The sequence below is a fragment of the Ruditapes philippinarum genome, unplaced genomic scaffold (assembly GCF_026571515.1).
Source record: "Ruditapes philippinarum isolate M1 unplaced genomic scaffold, ASM2657151v2 ctg669_1_1_1_1, whole genome shotgun sequence".
In the NCBI taxonomy this organism is placed as follows: domain Eukaryota; kingdom Metazoa; phylum Mollusca; class Bivalvia; order Venerida; family Veneridae; genus Ruditapes; species Ruditapes philippinarum.
The window spans coordinates 84296-105501 of NW_026859351.1; the positions used below are offsets into that span (position 1 = coordinate 84296).

Below are 21206 nucleotides of genomic sequence, written 5' to 3' on the forward strand. Positions count from 1 at the left end.
CCCACAAATCATCCTAGAATTCAGACAACACATAAATTTCAACCAAGTTACACCTCTGATATGGGACAAATATTTGAAGAAAAAAAACATCTATTATTCCAGTATACTTTTATTTTGATATAATATATATCATTAACAGCATGTCTAATTTTGACTAAACAAAATATATTTCATTTCAAATATTCTTTAACAATTTTATACAAATGTACACTGTCATGTATTTAAGATTAAAAACTTGTTTGTATTTTTTACATAATTTTAAAGTTACAACAAAACATAAACTGACACAAGTCTAAAACAGTGAGACACAGCAGTTTTTTAAAACTAACTCTTGAAAATCAATACACAATGATAATCTCAGAACTTTTTAGGAACCAATTTATTTCATTTTAAAAAATGAAAAATGTTTTACCTTAAACAAGAAGTAAAAACAAAAGAAAACATTATCAAATATTTCGTGTAAGAGAACGCTAATTTATTTACCCTCCTGAATGTTAAATTTAGTTTGAATTACTAATGTTAGGACTTTCTTTTACAAAATAATAAAACCAAGTTGCAAATGCTATAAAGTCTGACCAAACACATTAAATATAAAGGTAGACCTGATTCTACCAGGCTCTATTAGTATTAGGTTGTTACTGATAACAGTAACAAAAACAAACTCACTTACAAAGACTTTCTGATATCTAAAGTTTTAAAACAATAAAAACATAATTCAAATAAAAAATGTTTTTTCCTTCAGGACAGTGATAAACTATAAATTAAAGGACAAAATGAATACTTTTTTTTCCTGTTTGTGTAATGTTTCAGTACATGTTAGTAACCACCACAATGCTGGTTTACATGGAAACAAAAGAGAAGGAAAAAATTTTCTAGAGACAATAAGAAAATTGAGTACCTCTTACATTTTCTTAAAATCAACTCATTGTCTGTAAATTAAATCTGTTAAAAGATACTTAAGTTTTGAACTTTTTTCATTTATTTTCCAGTAACTTTGTCAAACTTCTGCGTAAAGGAAATTAAAACTTAACTTGTCGCCACAGGAAATTATTACAAGTGTAATAGAGGTGGTTAAAAACATTAAGAAAAAGGAAATTAAACTGCCAAATTGAAATTATGGCTTGTTTTTACAAAAGATAAAAGTTTAGTTTTTCATATACGATTGTTTTAAAAAGCTTAGAGGAAGTTATAACATGTGAATAATCATTTTGATCAAATGAATAATCTGTGACACATCGAAACATGAAAACCTCATTATATTGTCCACTAAGTGCAGTAATGGGTTAACTACTATAAATTATAAGAGAAGTTAACCTGTTATTGCACTAAGGTGTTATCCTATATACAATTTCTAGAAAACAGGCCTCAGTATATACAAAATTCATAATAGAAAAAAAAAATCTCAACAAATTAATATACAATTCTATAACTGAAATCCAGATAATAACAAAGTATACAAATGCTAATTGCTAAATGCAAGCACATACATGATTAAAAAAACAACACAATAACAAAATAACCCTGTGATAATTAACACAAAAAACTAATGTATCATCAATATTCCATATTCCAGCACTTTTATATTTATAATAATTTTCAACAAGCACTTTGACATTTATAATAATTTTCAACAAAGTATATCTAGCAAGTTAAAGTTTCATCAATATTATCAATATATCTAAAGACTTAAGATTTACATCATCATGGCAGATCTGACTTTCCGAGAATCAAACCAGTCTTGGTTCATCTCTACGCTGGGCTTGTACCTTTTAAACAACATACTTAAGCCATATGACCTCCATCTCTAGACTGGGCTTGTACTTTTGAAGTTTAAGCCATATAACCACCACTTGTTTCACGAGAACGTCCAGGCTGTGGTTTTATAGCATCAAGAACCTGTATGATATCACCATTCTTATCCTCTAGAAGTCTAGTCAACCAGCCTCCATCATTGTTAAAACCCATTGACATCATCTGCTGAAGTGCCTCAGCTACTCTTGGGCCTGAAAATAAATTCATAAATCTAATCTTTCTCTAACAGAATTATGCTTTAAAGAAAATTGGAAATGTCAATAAACAATTCATCAGTTTCAAGTTTGAAATATCAGCTTGATCAGCTAGAAGACTGCACAGACATTGAGGTCAAGTGTTAGATGTTCAGACATTTTAAATTTGAAATTTTTACATTACTTATTGTTCACTGACAGGAACAAGCTAAAAACATCAAGAAACAGGAATAAACCATTTTTCAAATTTTTCTAAAATGTGTTGATTTGCTGTAATATTAGATAAGCCACATGTCTTACATACATACTTACATTTATTAAATAGACAAAACTTACTAGATGGAGGGTAATATATTTGTGGAGGATTCTGAAAGTGTACAGATCTGGTTCCAGTCTGTGAGCTTGTAGATATCAACATTTCTGGAGCGGTTCCAGCAACTACAGATTGACCAGCGCCTTGGCTAACTGGTACCTGGCTCGGGGCAGACTGTACAGATGGCATAGACTGACTTGAAGTGGCTGGTCCCACTGTTGCAGGGGTGTTGTCAGCAGTTACATTCAGCAGCAGCCATGAGTTATCACCATTCTCCTTCCTTCTGTTGCCATCATCATGCTGTAAATCCTGTAATAAACAAAATTTCATTGACATAATTGACCTGAATTTATAATGTATGTTTTTATTAATTCACTCACAAAATTACATTTCATTTAAGAGTTCTGGAATTTAAAGTTTAAGTGTATAAAGTACAGCTCATGTTTTTCAACATTCATGTACTTAAACTAAAGAGTTAGTACTTCACTATTAAAGAAGTCATTAATATGCATAATTTGACTGTCACAAATGGGGAAAACAGATAAGCATTGGTACAGAATAATGACTTGACCTTATTTTATTGTCATGTATAGAACTGTTTTTATCATTAGGGAGAAAATGTGTATGTGATCATGTTGTTAAGTCTGTGAATCTGCATGACAATATCCCGATGGTCCTAGGTTCCAGTCCTAGTCAGGCTGCACATTTATCTCACCATGTGACATTTGTGTCAAATATGGGTTCATGATGGTATATATTTCAAATCAATTTTCTTTATACCCACTTTATTAAATTGAGGATGACAGGCCTATATATACTATACTTTAAAGACTTAATTAATATTTGACTGTCATTATAAACCACATAATAAAATACTACCAATCTTGCAGGTTCTGGTGGTTGCCTCCCATCCTCAAATTCCACAGCTTGACCTCTCATAGGTTCAAGGTCATCTCCATCAGCTTCATCATTTACTAGAATCATCTCATCTTGTTCAACGTCAGCATCATTATCATCATCATCAAGAACAATCTTCTCTGTGGCAGTGGTTATTTCTTCTGTACATCTCTCCTCTGCAGTTACATTCTCATCTTCTGTTGACCTTTTCATTTCCATGGTAACCCCATGGTCAAGGCCAGATGTAAGGTCAATTACAGTATTCTGTTTCTCTGTATCAGAAGAGACGACCCTTTTTCCATCTCGGCAAGATCTTGGGCTAGATTTTTGTGGGGAACATTTACGTGGAGAACATTTTCCAGCTGAAGATTTGTTTCTCTTTTGTGCATGTCTTTGACCTTGAGTCCAACATCTTGCAAAAGATCCAGGATAGGCAAATGGGCCACTTTCTGAAACAACATAATAAATTATCTTAATTTTAAATACATCATGTACAATGAATTAAGGTTTTAAAATAAGATGCTCCTAAATTTTAATGTTCTTCTTATTAAGCAAAGAATAAGTGAGTATCATTTATAAATAAGTCCAACTCAAATCATGAAGATAAAATGTAAGTTTATGTCGACATCTGATTTGCCGACATAAAAAACTGGAAAGATTTGTCAACAGAAAAGAAATTGACACAACAATACATGTATATTTTCCAGTAAGGTTAAAAGTCTGAGGGCCCTCTGGTGTCGAATGGTTTATGACACCTGCTTCAAATCTCTAGCCCCTCACACCTGACAGCTCAAGTCATGCAGGTACTTAGAACTCCGTCATGTTAGGAAGCTTTCTAGACAGTTTATGGATAGGTTGGTGGTTCTACTCAACAGTCTGCTTGTTCCTTAAAGGATACATGGAAGGGCAGCTGAGGTCCAACAGTTAAGCTGCGAAGTTGTCATATGACTTTCACACTGTCTGCATGACTTGAACCACATAACACTTATCCAGACTACTTTCTTCTATAGATGACAAATAACATTAAATGTACTCATGAGTTTAAGAATCTGGTTGTACCTGGTGGGGAAAGTTCATCATCAGGAGAGTCTTGTTCCATTGGACATCCAGGGGTGTTCTTACTGTGCCAACGTCTCATAAACCTTCTCATCCAACGTCGGAAATGTGGTGGTGGAGCAAACTGTAAACATACAGGTATAAATGATAATTCTATCAAGATTAGGAAATCTTTATTATAATTGTGTCATCCTTTTGTAAGTTTATTTTAACTGGAGAAACTCAAATATGAAAGCAAACAACTTGATAAATGAGCCGCATCACGACAAAACCAACACAATGGGTTTGCGACCAGTATGGATCCAGACCAGCCTGCGCATCCGCGCAGTCTGATCAGGATCCATACTGGTCGCTTACCAACTCTATTACAAGTTGAGAAACTGACAGCGAACAGCATGGATCCTGATCAGACTGCTCAGATGCGCAGGCTGGTCTGGATCCATGCTGGTCGCAAACCCACTATGTTGGTTTTGTCGTGATGCGGCTCAAATATTGAGTTTCTTAGGCATTTAACAAACATGTAACATCATATTAGCATGCATTACATCGAAAAACTGTGCATGTAATTATAAATTGATTTTCACAATGACGATTGTTATCTTTGCTTTTTTTACACTTTATAACAGCATGTCTCCAGATTCATGCTATTGAAAATTTTGAAAATGTATTTAAAAGTAAAATGTTGTGAAGTGAACAAAGAAAGTAATTTATGCATTGCAATCAGCATTTACAATCCATGTAAATTATCAAAAAGAATTAGAAAGATGCAAAATAGCCCTTACTGCATTAGTCACGCTGTAGAAATATGGTGATAAATACTAAAACAAGAAACATGGCAATGCCATGAAACCAGGTTTTCAATTATCACCATTGTAGATAAATATGTTGTATTTGAAATACAAATACAAGCAACAAACAATGTAACTATGTGCAATGTAAAACATGAATAATTTAGGAGGAATTGCCACTGAAGAAGTGTTCACTATATATTCTGTATAAGGAAAAAAAAACAAAGGGCCATAATTAGGTCAAAAATTATCTAATCACAAAACCAGACAATATGTGCCAGGACACTTGATGACAAAGCTTCTGTGAAAGTTTGAACAAAATACGTTGAGAAATTTAGGACGAGTTCAGCACAGAAGAATTTGTTCACTATATATTGATAATTCTGTATAAGGAAAAAAAACATTAAGGGCCATAATTTAAATTAGGTCAAATATTATCAAATCACTAAACCTCGACAATATGCGCCAGGGCACTTGATAACAAAGCTTCTGTGAAAGTTTAGTCAAAATCCGTTGAGAAATGTAGGAGGAGTTGCGCACAGAAGAAATTGTTCACTATATATTCTATATAAGGAAAAAAAACAAAGGGCCATAATTAGGTCAAATATTATCCAATCACAAAACCTCGACAATATGCGCCAGGGCACTTAATGACAAAGCTTCTGTGAAAGTTTGGTCAAAATCCGTTGAGAAATGTAGAAGGAGTTGCGCACAGAAGAAATTGTTTACGCCCGTCCGCCCATCTGCCCGCCCGCCCGCCGACATACCTCAATCTAATAACCAGTTTTTTCCTTCGGAAAACCTGGTTAAAAATTGCATATAACATGTAAATTATAACTAGAATCTTGATTCTTTATACTTTTTTTTAAAATCAGTACATTTTTCATAATTTTGATTTTCTTGAAAAATATTTTGGCTCATCTGGAGGAATGCTGCTTTAAATTATCCATGAAGATTTTTATTCATGAAAAAGTAAATACCTCTCCATGACCACCTGGGCCTCCACAACGTCCCATGCCGGGTCTCTGCATACCATGTCCACCACGTGGCGGGACAGCATAGAAAGGATTGCGGCCTGGCATAGTAATTTTCATCATATCATGTCCTCGATGAGCACCTTTTTCTTCACAAAGGGGACACAGGTCATAATCTTCACACTCCATGCATTTGTACCTGGTCCCCTTCACAGGGCCGTTACATCCATCACAAATTATACCCTGGTGAATCTTACCATGGCTTCCCATTGGTTCTCCACTGCTGGCGCCATCTGCTGTTTCTGAAATAATTTTTAAAACATGTTATTTAAATTTAAAATGTATATTCTTCTACAAAGCTAGATTTTAAATTAGCAATTTAAAGAAAATTATTAAGAAGTCACAAATAACAACTTGTAAGCACTATACAAGAGCTGTCTGTAAGATAGTGCGCTCTAAACTTCTCAATGCTCGACAGTAGCAAAAGGGGCATAACTCTGTTAAAAGGTTACTCAGAGACATGGGATTTGTGCAAATAATGTTTAATAATCACAGAGAACAAGTGTATATGCAGTTTGAACCCAATCCCGTCAGTAGTTTTGGATACTTTTATAAACTTAAACCAAACGATAACCAAAGTGGGATGGTGATGCTTATGCCGGGTAGAGTACAATAACTCCCTATTTCAAACTTTGATATACTTCTTTTACAAAGCAGTGAATCAATTCATTGTTTCAATGGCATAATATAAAGCTCTTATGATTATGAAACAAAGATTATAAAAAAACTACATCTATAAATACCTTTAACTTTAATGAAAATCTTGAAGACAGAATCACTAACAAATCCGAGAGCCTCTAACAATTCTACATCAGTCGAAAACAAAACCATGTCTCCATCTGGATCTGTTGATAAACAAAAAAAACATATTACAGATATTGTTAACTATGATATAAATAATAGTACAGTTTTTGTTATGAATCTGAATGCGTATTTTAAGAATTTTTTTTAAGAAAGTCTACAAAACCTAGAAATGTGTCCAGAGGACAATTGGATGTCCCACATTCCAATGCTTTGTCTGTCTAAAGACAAAAAGCATGACAGATGGACAAAGATAAACGTATAATATATGTTCCCCCACATATATAATATTATGTAATTAATCAGTATGTTGAAAGGTTCTATGATAAAGGTATAACAACATTACAATAGGAAAGGTCTTTTTATATTAATACTCATTTATATATTGCTCACAATCTGATTCCTGAATAGTACAGCACGTTAGAACATAAAATCTGAACTTCAGTCAGATTAATATTGTTCAATACTATGAATTACAAAATATCAAATATACCTTTCCAGTACAAAGAAAAATGTCCTTCTCTAAGTGATGGGAAAAATCCTGCTACTTTCTTAACTAAGTAGTCATAATTGCTTGAAACATCAGCTGGGACTGCAAATCTTCTTATCTCTCCATCTATCTTTCCATCTTTTTCTAAATAAGCCTTCACCGTCAGAGACATTTTTGTCTCAAGTTTCCTGAAAAAATAATGAGTGTTACAAAGGTATTAATATTACATTTGCAATTTTTGTACATGTATCATCTTTGTACATACACATTCAGTGTTAAATAAAGTGTTGTTGCCATCAGTACACACTATAAAAATCGGACTGTAATCTCTCCACCTCCTTATCTAGCACAAAATGCTGGTTAGGTTATGGTCCCTTATGATTTACAGCAAATGTTTACACCATAATGATACTACAGAGATTGTGATACAGTACTCAGTAGCATATATGTGTAAAAACTTACGATATTTCCTGCATTTTTCCCAGCACAGTCCTTCAGGTTTAGGTTACAACTAGAATGTTTAGCCCAGGGTTCTATGATATCACGGTACTTAACGTTTATAGGAAAATATCCAAATATAAATATCATACATGAAAGAGATATTTCTTCTATCTAATAAGTGAACCTTTTCCAAGACTGTTTGTCAAAAAATAATTACAAAAGATCCAATTAAAATGACATTTTTAAAACTATTTCCAAAGTCTGCCATTTTGTGTAATTTCAGAGGAGGTTACTATGGTATCATGGAAGTCCCCAAAAATGCAAGTATGGAAGAATAGAGGGGTCAAAATTTTCAAATTAAGTTGTGAAAAACTTCCAACAGTTAACTTCCTATAAAATTCAAACTATATGAACAGATGATATGTCAGTATATGTGATTATGACATATTTTAATTGACTGTGTAAAAATACACTTAAGAAAAATAGTAGTAAATTTAATATGACGATTTTATAAAATATTTTCTTGTCACAAATACATTCATTATTTACAAAATTGAATTTATTGGCTGATGAAAATGAATTTAGTGTGCCCATCTTAAAAATATTAGCATCATCATGAGTTGCTTAATTTAACTAGCAGTCACAGAAAAGGTAAATACCTAAGCTAGCTTAAGGTCTTCAGTAGGGTTTCTTAATCGGACAAAAATCATAATCGATCTGACATCGAAAATAATCGAACAACCCTTTTCGATCAATCATTGATTATATAATCGAAACATTTATGATAACAAAGTAAAAAAGTATAAAATACATATCATGCTTTAATATTTATAAGAATTCCATTTCCATGTGACCACCACTTTATCAATTGAAATAAATTAGTTTTAAGATATACTTATAATGCTCATCCTTGAGTAAAATATGTTAATCAAATAAATTCATTAAAATCTATGAAATTATTATGTCTCACTTTCTAAAAAGGAATGAATAAACTACTGTATGTACGGGAACAAGTTAAGTTGGTTGACCTGTTCTTAACAAAACTGCCAGTTTTTTTTAATGACACTATATATTGATATTGCAACCACCTATAGTGTGTAGAATAATTTTATACATAACATCTCTTTTTGTGTGAAGTCAAAACATGTTTATTTTATATTTACAAATAGAAGGTATAGCAATTTTAAGTATTTTCTAATGTCAAATTTGAGCATAGTATACCTTTAAAATAGCATGCCTGATTGTCCACTATTAACTCAATGGTCACCAGTATGCTTTCATATTCAATTGAATGAAAATTAATTTTTCAAACAAAACTGGCTTTAATTTAGAGTGTTGTTATAATACAGTTAGTCACTTAAGTAACAGCAAGAAAATAAATTACCGATGATCGATTATTAAACTTTTTAATCGATCATCGCCAATCGGTTATATAACCGATCAATTTTCGATTATACTTGATCATCGTTTAAACCCTAGTCTTCAGCGTACCCGTTAATATACTATGACATGATGTGAATGCCGCATAAGATGAAAAACAAAAATATTAAAAAGTGGCTTATAAAGTTTTGGAAGCAAGAACTAGTAAATACCGATATCATATAGAACCCGTGATATCATAAATAGGAACATACATAGTAATACTATACTGTATTATTGTAACTGGTGCATTATTTTAACAATTATATTTAACCCCCAATGTTAATGAAGAAATTTTAAATGGAAAACAATAAAATTAAAAAACAAAAACAAAAAATTGGTCATAACTTAAAACAATATGTTGATAAAATTTGCTAAAATTAGTAAATTTTAAAACAAACAGATCTAATGAAAACTTAATTAAACACTGATTAAAAGAATGTCTTCTTTCAAAGTTAATTAACACATCTTTACTGGTAAATATTCCAAAAAGTTACCTTTAGCTGGACAATACTAAGCTCTGTTGGCAAGCCTTGTCACAAGGTTATACAGATTGGTAAATAGCCAAAAAAACAACTTTTGAACATTAATTTTTAGTATTTCAATTTATGATTAATTCTGTCTCATCAACATTCTAAGTTATATCACAGTATAATAAAACAACAACTGCAGTTAGTCTTATGCATTACCTTATAACAAATTCAATCAACACCTTTTTCTGCAATAATATCAATGTGATTCACTGTCATGTGTCAGTCAATACACAACATTTGTCATAAATATAGGTCACCGGAACTGCGTAAAAACATCAAAACATGTTTATTAATAAACGTCCTTCACCGGGGAATCCTTTCCGGGGTCATATGCATTAATGAGCTCGTGTAAAATCAGCCCATCGTAAGACGCGTTCTCATTGGTTATTCATTTGTGGTGTCATTAGAACATACAACAATAATGGCCGATCCACTAGGTTGGTCTCTCGGAGCTGATGGTTTTCCTGACTTAGGAGCCGATTTTCTGAGTCCAAATTCGTTTGACAACAGCAACATTGATGATATTGATGGTAAGGTTTTTAATAATATTTTTTATTTGTAGTTTCATTCATTATTTCTCTTGTCTGCAGTGATTATTCACCGGTCATGTTTCAGACGGACTGTTGTTAAAACTTGAAAATGTTGCTCCTTCTTATAAATAAAATTATGAGTATAAGTATTAGCTGAAAATTAGCATGAAGTACAGCATGTATTGCCATCGTGTTAAAAAGGATCTGAAAAAACTAACTCAATACAAAAAACGAAAGGATAATTTGCGTTCTTTTGCGTTGAAAATGGTTATCTCCCTTGTTATGGGAATTTGAGATGCAATGCAGGTCTGCTTTATTGATATATTTGTAGAAGTCTTATTTATTGCATTTTGTTATGTATTGTCATTGCAATTTAGAAATTATATCTGTTTACTTCATAAATGATATAGCTATGGTAACAGGTGACTAGGCTTTATGAATCAAACATGCTTGCAGGGATGCTTGCATGTTTTCAGCCACTCTTGACAAAGGGTTGTCTTCTGAATAAAGTGTTAGAAGAATTAACATTGAATTATTTGCCTAAAGACCTAATAGACTCAAAAAGTGTTCATGGATTTAAATTCAAGCTGGACCAGAGAAGTACCATATAAAATTTATAATGTTAACTGTAACATTATGCCATAAAAATATGCAGCAGTGTAAACTGAAAGCTGTATATGTCACATTATGTGCATATAAATAAATGATGAGACCAACATGTCATAAAGTAGTGGCAAAAGTTAACCAAAAGAAGAGGGGCTTAAAAAAGGCTTAGTGCTTTCATCAGAGCAAAGTCATCCTACAGGTATTCCAAGAATGGTGTAATAAAACAAACCATGAACTAAAATCATACAAAAATTGAAGTAAAATTTTTAGTTGCTGAAACAATATTGAAACTATTTACATTCATCATCTATGCATTTCTTAATTGGGAGTGTATTTTTTTTTTACAGATATTGTAAGGTATATATGCCCAGATGGCCCGGGTGCTGCAGATGTGTTTGAAAGTGCACCAGAAACAAGTACAGCAGATTTGTTACTGCAAGATGCTCAGTTACACAACACTGGAATAATTGACATTAAAGATGAACCATCTGACTTCGAATTAGGTGAACAATTGTTGCTATCTCATGTACATCAGTCAGTCAAGCCAGAACCAAACCCATTCTCCTTGACATCAGAATCTCTTCTTAACTCATTACAGAATACAAATACTCAGCAAGCTTTAGAACTTAACCCAACATTAAGCAGTGCTCAACAGTTGCAACAGGCTGCTCTTAAATTACAAGCTGCAGCAACACAAAGACAAAACCAACAAAAACAAATTCAACTGCTTCAGTTATTGCAGCAATATCAGCAGCAGCAGCAACAACAGCAGCAGCAACAACAACAGCAGCAACAACAACAACAGCAGCAGCAGCAACAACAACAGAAAATAACACTGACAACAGATCAGTTAAAGTTGTTGCTTTTGGAGTATCAAAATAGACAGAATGCTCCTGTTGTTCAACCCACACCGCCACCACAGCAGCAGCAACAGAATAGCAACAGTAGTCTTACAGTGCAGCAACTTCAACAGGTATAATAAGAAATTATAAAGTATTTTGTTGTTGGGCTGTAAATTAAAAGTTGCACCAATAGATTGTTTTGTTAAGATCAAAAGTAGTGATTATTACTTTTTCCCCCATTCTTCCACTTGAATCTAGCATGCTTTATAAATATAAATATCATGTTTATCTTTTGTAATAAATTTTGGTTAAATCATGAATATCTAGAGGAAACTACTTTTTTACCTTGCTGATTTTTTTCTTTGTTGCAGTTACTACAACTACAGAATCAGTTGAAATCTAACAGTGGAAATCAGCTTCAAGTATCAAACATAGGATCCCCTGTGCAGGTATCCAGTCCGATCTCTATCCAGAATGCTCCATCACCATCATCCATACAAATAAGTTCATCGCCTACTTACATCCAGACACCATCACCAATCCAAATACAAACTAGTCAAGGCACCTCATCCTCCCCCATTCAGATACATTCACAGCAGGTTACGAAAACGTCAGCAGTACGACCCATTCAGAATATTGTGACCAGTGGCAGTACTATTGTAACAACAAATATTCCAATTCAGATGGTAGATAGGTCAAATGAAAAGGTGCCTATAAATAGATTGAATCAGATAAAGAATGAGGGGAAACCTGTAAAGGGAGAGAAGAGAACTTCACACAATGCTATAGAAAAGCGTTACAGATTAAGCATCAATGACAAGATTACAGAATTGAAAGATTTGGTCGCAGGAACAGAAGCTAAGGTGAGAAATATTTTCACTTTATTTATTTGTAAACTTTTGATTTTTAAGGCAAGCCCTGATAGATTATTTCATAAAAGTTTATTTTACAAAATAAATAATAAAATAATATTGAGCTGTTTATGACACAAACATGATATTGAGAAAATTTGACTGATGAATTGAAATTTTCAGATGCTTTACCTTTTTATGTTGAAATCAACTTTTTTGTTTTCTTTTCTTTTGAACATATTCAGTTATAATATACAAACAATCATCACTTGGTGTGGTGTATAAACAACCAGAATTTGGAATTACTAGCCTAGCTGTAGGTTAGTGGTTTACATCACAGACAACAGACACTCAGACAGTGTGAAGATGATGTTGGAAGAATGAAGAGATGGCATTGCTTGGTTGTGCATTGTAGTTGCATTGCATGTATGTTACTCTGTGCAATGTTCCTGCAGTGCAATAACTAGGTGTCCTTTAGCAGCAATGGTCGACAACATGGACAGGACAGGACTGGAGGGAGGAGGAACAGGGATTTTATTCAAAGTAAACTTTCTGTACAGCATCTGTATTAGGATAATCGACTTGACACATTATAATCAGTTTTTCTTTATATCTTTCAGTTAAACAAGTCTGCAATATTAAGGAAAGCTATAGATTACATCCGTTATCTCCTCAGCCAAAATGAGAGATTGAAAAGAGAAAATTTACAGCTGAAAATGGCAGCAAAGAAACAAAGTACATATAATATACTTGTTTTCGTGCAAAATATTAAAGCAATATAAATAATTGCAACTGTATTACTATTTCAGTAAATAAAAATTAAATGAAGTTTTCATTACTTTTATTTGTTATAACTGGTGCTGGGTAAAAAAAATGAAAATGCTAAAGTTTTTAATTAGAGTTCTAGAGTTTTAAATTAAGCTCATACTGTTAATTTTAAGATGCTAATTGATATGGTAAGAGTGGTTTTTTAAAAAATTTATTCAGTATGGTACATGAGTTTTTCTTTCTAATATGTATGGCATTTTGTAACAGATTTACAGGAGTTGTTGTTGTTGTCAAAGGACACTACAGAGGACTTGGGTATGATGACTCCGCCCAGTTCCGACATGAGCAGTGATAGTGATTCTTCACCTGGAAGTCCTGTCTATGATGAAATGGGTGAGTTAGTCGAGTTTGATGTGTATCAAAATGAAAATCAATCGTTGTGCATTAATGACTGTTAAAAGAATTAGAATGTGTCTAAATCAATCGTTGTGCATTAATGACTGTTAAAAGAATTAGAATGTGTCTAAAAATTGTAAAATTTTTATTTGAAACTTTGAACATGCTTGCAAAGTTTTATACCTACATTTTGTACTTTTAAGTTCTTAGTTTCTTAGATTTTAAAAATTAACAAAAATTTGATATTTTTTTTCAAGTTACTGTGGATTTTAATGTTCCATGATGATGATACTCAAATGTCAAGATTGATAATTTGAACATGATTAATAATTTTAGACTCCCAGTCCAGTTTTTCAAATAGTGGTATGGCAGACAAGACAAGATTTACTCTGTGTGTATTCATGTTGGGTGTCTTGGCATTCAATCCATTTGGTGCTATATTTGATGCCAGTGGTGTACAAGGCTCTGCTTCATACCAGACAGACTTTGGTGGAAGACAGTTACAAGGGATGGAAGAAGTGGATGTAGGTATGTCAAGAAATTTATGAAATCTTAAAACTTATGTTGATAAATTAAAAGTAATATTTGAAGATTCAATGTCAGGGCTTTTTGTCCTTCTATAGCAGGGGCTGTTATAGGGCTGCTTTTCCATTGAAAAATTCTTTAAAATCATGCAGTTTTCCCCCAAAATTGAATTTACATGAAGTTTTTTCTTCCCTTTTTGCAAATATATAGAGGATATTTGTTTAGTTCAGTGTAAGATCGAAATATATTTCACCGAGTGAGCACCAAAAGGTATATTTCACGAGTGGCGCAGCCACGAGTGAAATATGAATTTTTGGTGTTCACGAGGTGAAATATATTTTGATCTTACACTAAACTAAACAAATTTTCTTTTTATTATATGCAAAGAAACGTTTAAAAAGACATTTAAGCATAGTACTAAATGAAAAGGGCGCCAAATAATAATACAACGTGACGTCATTTACGACGTCACGTCATTAAGTTGGTTTCCATTATTGTGAACGCTTGTATTTCACTGAAACAACGTACCGGGCTCAAATATTCAAAACAGTGAATTATCAGTTTTTATTTCACTGATATATTTCTATAAACCACCGAAAAGCATGTAATAAACCGTGTAATTTTCCACCTAAATTAAGGGCAGGGCTTTTACCCCAACATGTGAAAAAAAGCCCTGAAGGTGCAGAACTTGAATTTATATGTATTTGAATATAACTAAGAACATGACCAGCACAAAAGGGAAGAACCCCATAATCATAAAAACTTTGCAGTAAGTTTGTTTATCAGTTCATGAAATGAATTGTTACAATGTACAATGATACAATATCCGAGAAGTAGATTTTTGATGATATACTGATCTATTTTTAGGTTCATGGTCAATGTGGAGATCTGGACTTATTCCAACTTTGCTTCTTTGGTTACTGAACGGTGTTATTGTAGCAGTTGTGTTAGCAAGACTGTTTATCTTTGGGGAACCAGTCACTTACAAGAACAGTGAAGCTTCAACTGCCTACTGGAGACATAGGAACCAGGCTGAACAAGATTCTGCTAGAGTAAATTTTTTTTTTGATGAAATTGTTCAGATATAATAATTGTTATATATAATTGAAGATAAAACAATTGTTTCTCCATAAATTTGTTCCTTTATTTGCAGACATTTATCTTAAGTTGATGATTGTTGTAAATGCATGCAGGAATCCAATTTATTAGAAGATTGACATAATGAGAATAAACATAAAAAAAGCATTTTTGTTAATGTCAAGATTTTTTTGGATTTTAAAGGGAGACTATTCTGCATCTGCCAATCAATGGAGACAAGCATTACGGACCCTTGGTCGACCATTACCCACCTCAAAATTGGACTTGGCTGCTAGTTTGATATGGCAGATATTCAGACAGGTGTTTCACAAGATCTACATTGGTCGTTGGTTGTTCTGTCGTGCTAGAGGTATCAGAAGGAAATCGGTTGAACCAACAGATGTCAAAAACTCTGCCAGAGACGCTGCCATTGCTTACTTCAAGCTCCATCAACTACACTTAGCAGGTCTGTTTAAAATCATTTTAGCAAGATTATGTGTGTATTGGTAAATTATAGTCCATTAAATTTCTAGGGTAACTTGAAGAAATATTGTCTCAAAAATGGCTAGTTTAAACACAATGTCCCTTTGTTAATACTTGTAGAATGAAAACACTGCATTAAATATTTTGGTCCTGAGAAATATTCTGTTTAATAAATCTTGAAATTTTAGAATATAAATGGGAAATAGTGTAATTATAAACTTGAATTTTAATTGCTCATTGTCAGGTAAGTCATATTGTTCTACAGAAATGTCAGTGTTGTGTTTAAGTATATAAATTGTACAAGTACATTGTCTCCTGAAACTGAATTGTTTTGTTAAAATATAGGTCTGATACCAGGAAGTAGCATTTGGGGATTGAATCTTGGTTTGTGTGCCGTGAATCTAGCAGAGGCAGCTGGAGAATCAGTTACTGGGGCAACTATGGCAGAAATTTACATTTCAACTGCTCTCCGAGTAACCACAGGAAAATTCAAGTTCATGGCTGTAAGTATTTGTACCATTTTATACTCCTCTTTGTTAACACATGGTCATATTGGTATTAAATATTAAAATTATGTTCAAACAAAATTCCACAAAAAGTTATCTTAGTAAAGAATAATTTTAAAAATGATTGGCAGATTTAAGTTTGTAATGATTGGCAGATTTAAGTTTGTAACTTAAAGTATTTAATAACTTTATAAGAAATCAACATAAATACAAACATTAGAGCCTTTTGTTTAGACAAAGTTAACATATTTTTCCATGTTTACCAATACAGAGATATTTCCTGAGCTGTGCCAGATACACGATGTCTCGCAGTATTGAACAGATCCCTGCTTGTGTACAGTGGCTGTGTCATCCAGAAGGTCATAGATTTTTTGTAGACCAAGATTGGAAACTTGGCTGCAAGAGTAGCATTTTCACTACATGCCCTTCTGAAGGTACTTTCTCTCTAAAATAATATTGATCAATGATAATCAAATCAATGTAAATATCAGTATTTTGATTTATTCTTTTTGTCAGTGTCGACTTTTAACTCTTGATTTTATCATACTCTTAATAATTGCTGAAATGTACTGAACTAATTAAATGATTTTAGATTCATTACTTTAATTTATCTGATGAAACTTCAAGAGGTACTGATATATAAGTTAGATAATGAAAATGCAGAGCCAAATGTTATGTCTTACCTTAGTATAAGAAGTTAAAGCAAAAATTGCATCAGTCATCATATATTGATACATTAATTTTTATTATTTCAGCTGACCCATTGTCACAAGTGACCCAACAGTTTAGAGAGCACTTGTTGGAGAGATCTCTGTATTCTCTAGTTACCCCTGGCAATCGTTCGCTAGATGGTGGATCACAGTCATCAGAGATCATACTTTATACGCAACTTCTAACAGAGGCATCATGTCTCAGGAAGAAAGAAGGCGTTACTAATCTGTCAACAGCTTTGGAAATACCAGGTGAGCATACACAGCTTCTTGTTCTTCAGTAAAATGTTTGCAAATAAGTTTTTGACAAGAAAGATTATCTAATGTTCTTGAGTCAAAATTTATTGTTCTTTGGTCAAAATTGCCCTCTTGCTGTGTGGCCGTAGGTTTCCCTATTGGTAATGCCAAGAATCAAAATTCTTCTTAAACACAATGGAATGTTAGGCATATAAACTAAGTAGATGACCCCTATTGTCATTCAAAGGTTTAGATTGCATTAAGATCTTGTCTAACTCGTTACAATTGAGAACTTTGTACTATTCTGTCCTCGGGTGAGCGCATTGGGTATAATTGCCCCCTTGTTTGAAGAGGAGGATATTAACTGTAACTTGATATATCTATTATTTCAGAGATGGATGAGTCCTCAGCCTGGTGGGCAGCAGTTGTATCTGTAGCAGTTTACTGGTTGATTGGTGATGATGAAAATGCTGAACGTAGCTTTCCTATGGTAGACTCTTTCCCGAAGAAACTACAACACTCTGAGTTAGTATTAAATAACTGCAATTTCATACAGTGTCAAAATGTAAAAAAACATAAAGTGAGAATTTATTTATATGAGAAATTAAATTATTACAACAGTGACTCGTTAAAAGTGCAATAAAGGCACACATGTGGAAAATGATGTAAGGCAGGTTAAATTTTTACATCAGATGATATTTAAAGATTTTTTTTAATATCAATTTTGGTTTTAGAAATATATTTGATTGTTGTTTTCATATTTTAGTGATCCTCTGCCAAAGTCTGTGTTGTTGGCATTTAGAGCCAGGAGGAACTTCTCGGTAATAACCAGGGATCTAACTTATACTCTGTAATCAGACAGTGTGACAGGGCTGGCCGTCTTCTTAGAGAGAGTCTGAAATTGTCATACGCTAGAGAAAATACAGATATTACACAGGTAAAGATCAAAATTAATTTTTTCTCCTAACAACATTGTCAGGGTAGATTTAATAAGTGGTACATAGTTCAAGGATACATGCAGAATTTTTATGATGTCAACTTTTGATTGGAAAAAGTCCTGGATTTGTCAACTAAACTGATTATGTACCATGTCAAAATATTTGATTTCCGGATAAGTGGTTTGTGAATCTTCAAAAGACAGAGGAGAAATGGACAGAATAGATCATTGTGAGTGATATTGTACAGAAATGTTACTACAGGGATGGACTTATTCTGGTTGTGCATTGTAGTTGCATTGCATGTCCTTCACACTGTGCAATGTTCCTGCAGTGCAATAACTGGGCTTGTCATAGCAGCAAACAGACCTTCAGCCTGTCTTGATACAGAAGGAGAAATACCTGTTGCCAGTGTCAAAAGAGAGAGATTTATTCTACGTCTAGGATACTTTGAAGAGTGTAAAAGAGCAAGCACCTGCAAGAATTCCAAAAGGAAAGATGTTTGGACACACCATAAAAGTGCTAACAATTTTCTGCCAGAATAATGCTAACTGCTGGATCTTCCTTGAACTATTGTTATCCACATCCCTAAGCATTTTATTAAATAAATATTTTATAATGAATTGTATGAGCAGTTGTCTTGAGTTATTTTGGGAGTGATTGTATTTAATTAACAACTGATCAAAATTAATATATCTATATCAATACAATGTAGTACTAAACAAAAAAGATGGAAATGTAATTTAAGAAAAACACTAAAAATTTATTCTTTTATAGGCAATTACACATATTTTATCCAATGCTGTCATGTAAATTAAAATAATCTCCCCTTGTTTCAGGCTGTACAGTTGCTGGTATGTGATTGGTTGCTGGCAACAAGGACAGAGATTTGGGAGAAAGAACAGAGCACCGGGGAGAGAGATAATGCTTCACAAACAGAACTGATAGCATTCCAGCAAGACCTTACCAGCCTCAGAAAACTGGCACATGATAATAAATCTGCATTGCCCAGGGTATGTGTATATGACAATGTGTCTAATGTGAATTAAATTTCCTTTTGTATTAGATACATACTTAAAATGTATATAAGTACTTATGATTTTAATCACTTGAAATTGTCAAAAATGTCTACTTAAGCGCGATTATTTGAAGAATAGGGAGAGCTATTGTACTCACCCAGGCATCTGTAAAGTTTTTGTGTGCAAAACTACACAAGGGATTTGATTGATACTTATTAAACTTATTTGAGAGGATAATAGGCAGTCACTATCCAAGGCCTGTAACTCTAATATGGATTTTGACAGAATTATGACCCTTTTTGAACTTGAAAAATTCATCATAAGCAAGGCTCTTCTTTTATTATGGAGCACAGAATAGTTGAGCATGCTGTCCTACTGACATCTCTTGTTAGAATAACTGTTTTAATTATAAATCACAACAACTTTTAAGAGCATGCTACATTGTTCCAATTTACACTCTTTTTTCGTTCCTTGAATCTATTTTATTGGAAATGATGTGTTTATAGATTAGATTGCAAAATAACATTCCACAAATAATCTGAAATTGTATTTATAGCTATATTGTTTACTGTTCATTTCAGGTATTTTTACATGAGGCTACAGGTCGCATGATGGCTGGAGCCAACCCAGCACGCACCCAACAATTGTTGGACAGAAGTATTATCAGACGTAGGGTATCCAGGGAAGAGAAAGGTTTGTTGAATTAAATCTTGTTTAATATCGAATATAACAATTTGTATGGGGAAAAACACTGAAGAATTCTGTATTCCATAGTGTTGAACTCCTAAATCATTTATTTAATTATGTAAAACTTTGACAATAAACTTAAAAGCCTTTACTTTTATTAGTTCAGATACTTTCCTACATATTTAAGTATTTTCTTTGTGTTACTTTTCTTTTCTTGGTAATTAAAGTCGAGTTGGTACTTCTACCTAGGTGCCTACTTGTGCTGTAAATGTTCATATGTGGCAATTTTTTTGTTTTTCATTAATGAATTGATGACACTCTTTGATGTTAAACTATAATAAGACCTACAAGTTTAAATCATGAATGTGGCTACATAGTTTTGTGTTGTATTTCTGCAGGTAATTATTAAGACTGTTAAGCACATTTCCAATAACTTAACTAATATCACATGAATACTAGATATACATGTTTGTTTTTGTGTGGACTATTTCTTTGAAAATGAATTAACAGAGGTGTTTAATTTTTTTATTTTACAGAATTATCCAGAAAGAATCAGATGGGGAGACGCCGGATAGAGAACAGGCTAACAGCCCTACTGATGGCTGGACGCCACCTTCCAGAGTCCCTGATGGCAAGTCCAGGGGATCGTGCCACGCTCATATCAGAGGCTAGCCGTCTTTATGAAGTTTTGGGTGATAAAAAATCTGTACAAAGTTGTAGACGGACTTTGATGCTGCTTGAGGAGAAGAGCCATGTTCAAAGTGCAACCATTCAGTGTTAACTCTGAAAAAATTGTCTTGACTTTACTTTACATTCTCAGTGACAAAAAAAAATAGTTTATAAAGAAAATGGTTGCGTTTTTGACCATTTGGAATGAATTTTTGAGGTTTTTTTTTCTGCTCATTTCCTTGTTAAATTGAGTAACGTGTGTCTGCCTCACTTTCATATTTATTTATTTTCTGTATATTATATCATTATTTGTTAAAACAAATTCATTTTTCATTAACGAATAGAAGGTTAGTTTGTAACTGAACATTTGTAGTTTACTTTATACTGATTTATTTCTATGTTATGTGACTAATCATGCTTTGAAGAAAGCATCACTGAAATGTTAAAGAGGTGTTTATAAAACATGTGCGGCGAGTTTAGTTATTTGATGCTTCATGTTATGAGTTGAATTTCACCATCAATATTTGTAAATATTTGTCCATGTCTCATTTTGGAAAATAAAAACTACATTGTGAACTTCGTGAAAA

General features: G+C 32.9%; 2 protein-coding genes across 3 annotated transcripts; one reads left to right on the forward strand and one right to left on the reverse strand.

The window, feature by feature from the left end:
* Positions 1–91: 91 nt before the first annotated feature.
* On the reverse strand, positions 92–10075 carry LOC132756193 (sequestosome-1-like). 2 transcript variants are annotated; one of them, XM_060747203.1, is made up of 8 exons: positions 9935–10075; positions 7389–7573; positions 6838–6939; positions 6041–6336; positions 4276–4396; positions 3199–3665; positions 2343–2628; positions 92–2003 (listed from the first exon to the last, which is right to left on the reverse strand). In XM_060747203.1, exons 2-8 carry the CDS (start codon positions 7555–7557, stop codon positions 1831–1833), a joined length of 1614 nt encoding a protein of 537 aa, XP_060603186.1. In that variant the 5' UTR covers positions 7558–7573; positions 9935–10075; the 3' UTR covers positions 92–1830. The 2 variants fall into 2 exon arrangements, with proteins under 2 accessions (XP_060603186.1, XP_060603187.1); XM_060747204.1 differs by lacking the exon at positions 9935–10075 and adding an exon at positions 9743–9892.
* A 74-nt stretch (positions 10076–10149) lies between these two features.
* Positions 10150–21206, forward strand: LOC132756194 (sterol regulatory element-binding protein 1-like). Its single transcript, XM_060747205.1, is given in 18 exon segments — positions 10150–10308; positions 11262–11887; positions 12128–12619; positions 13228–13342; positions 13643–13768; positions 14108–14299; positions 15164–15348; positions 15578–15839; positions 16202–16359; positions 16634–16796; positions 17118–17324; positions 17702–17834; positions 18076–18128; positions 18131–18246; positions 19084–19257; positions 19845–19960; positions 20487–20535; positions 20537–21206. Coding segments are annotated over 18 exon segments (3471 nt in total). The 5' UTR covers positions 10150–10199; the 3' UTR covers positions 20732–21206.

Excerpts from the sequence above, each read along its gene's own strand:
- LOC132756193 (XM_060747203.1), bottom strand. The coding sequence starts at position 7,557 with ATGTCTCTGACGGTGAAGGCTTATTTAGAAAAAGATGGAAAGATAGAT. Across the intron at positions 6,940-7,388 it reads TTTTTCTTTGTACTGGAAAG|ATCCAGATGGAGACATGGTT; the intron begins GTATATTTGATA and ends GTTTATCAACAG. Across the intron at positions 4,397-6,040 it reads GCCCAGGTGGTCATGGAGAG|TTTGCTCCACCACCACATTT; the intron begins GTATTTACTTTT and ends GTATGTTTACAG.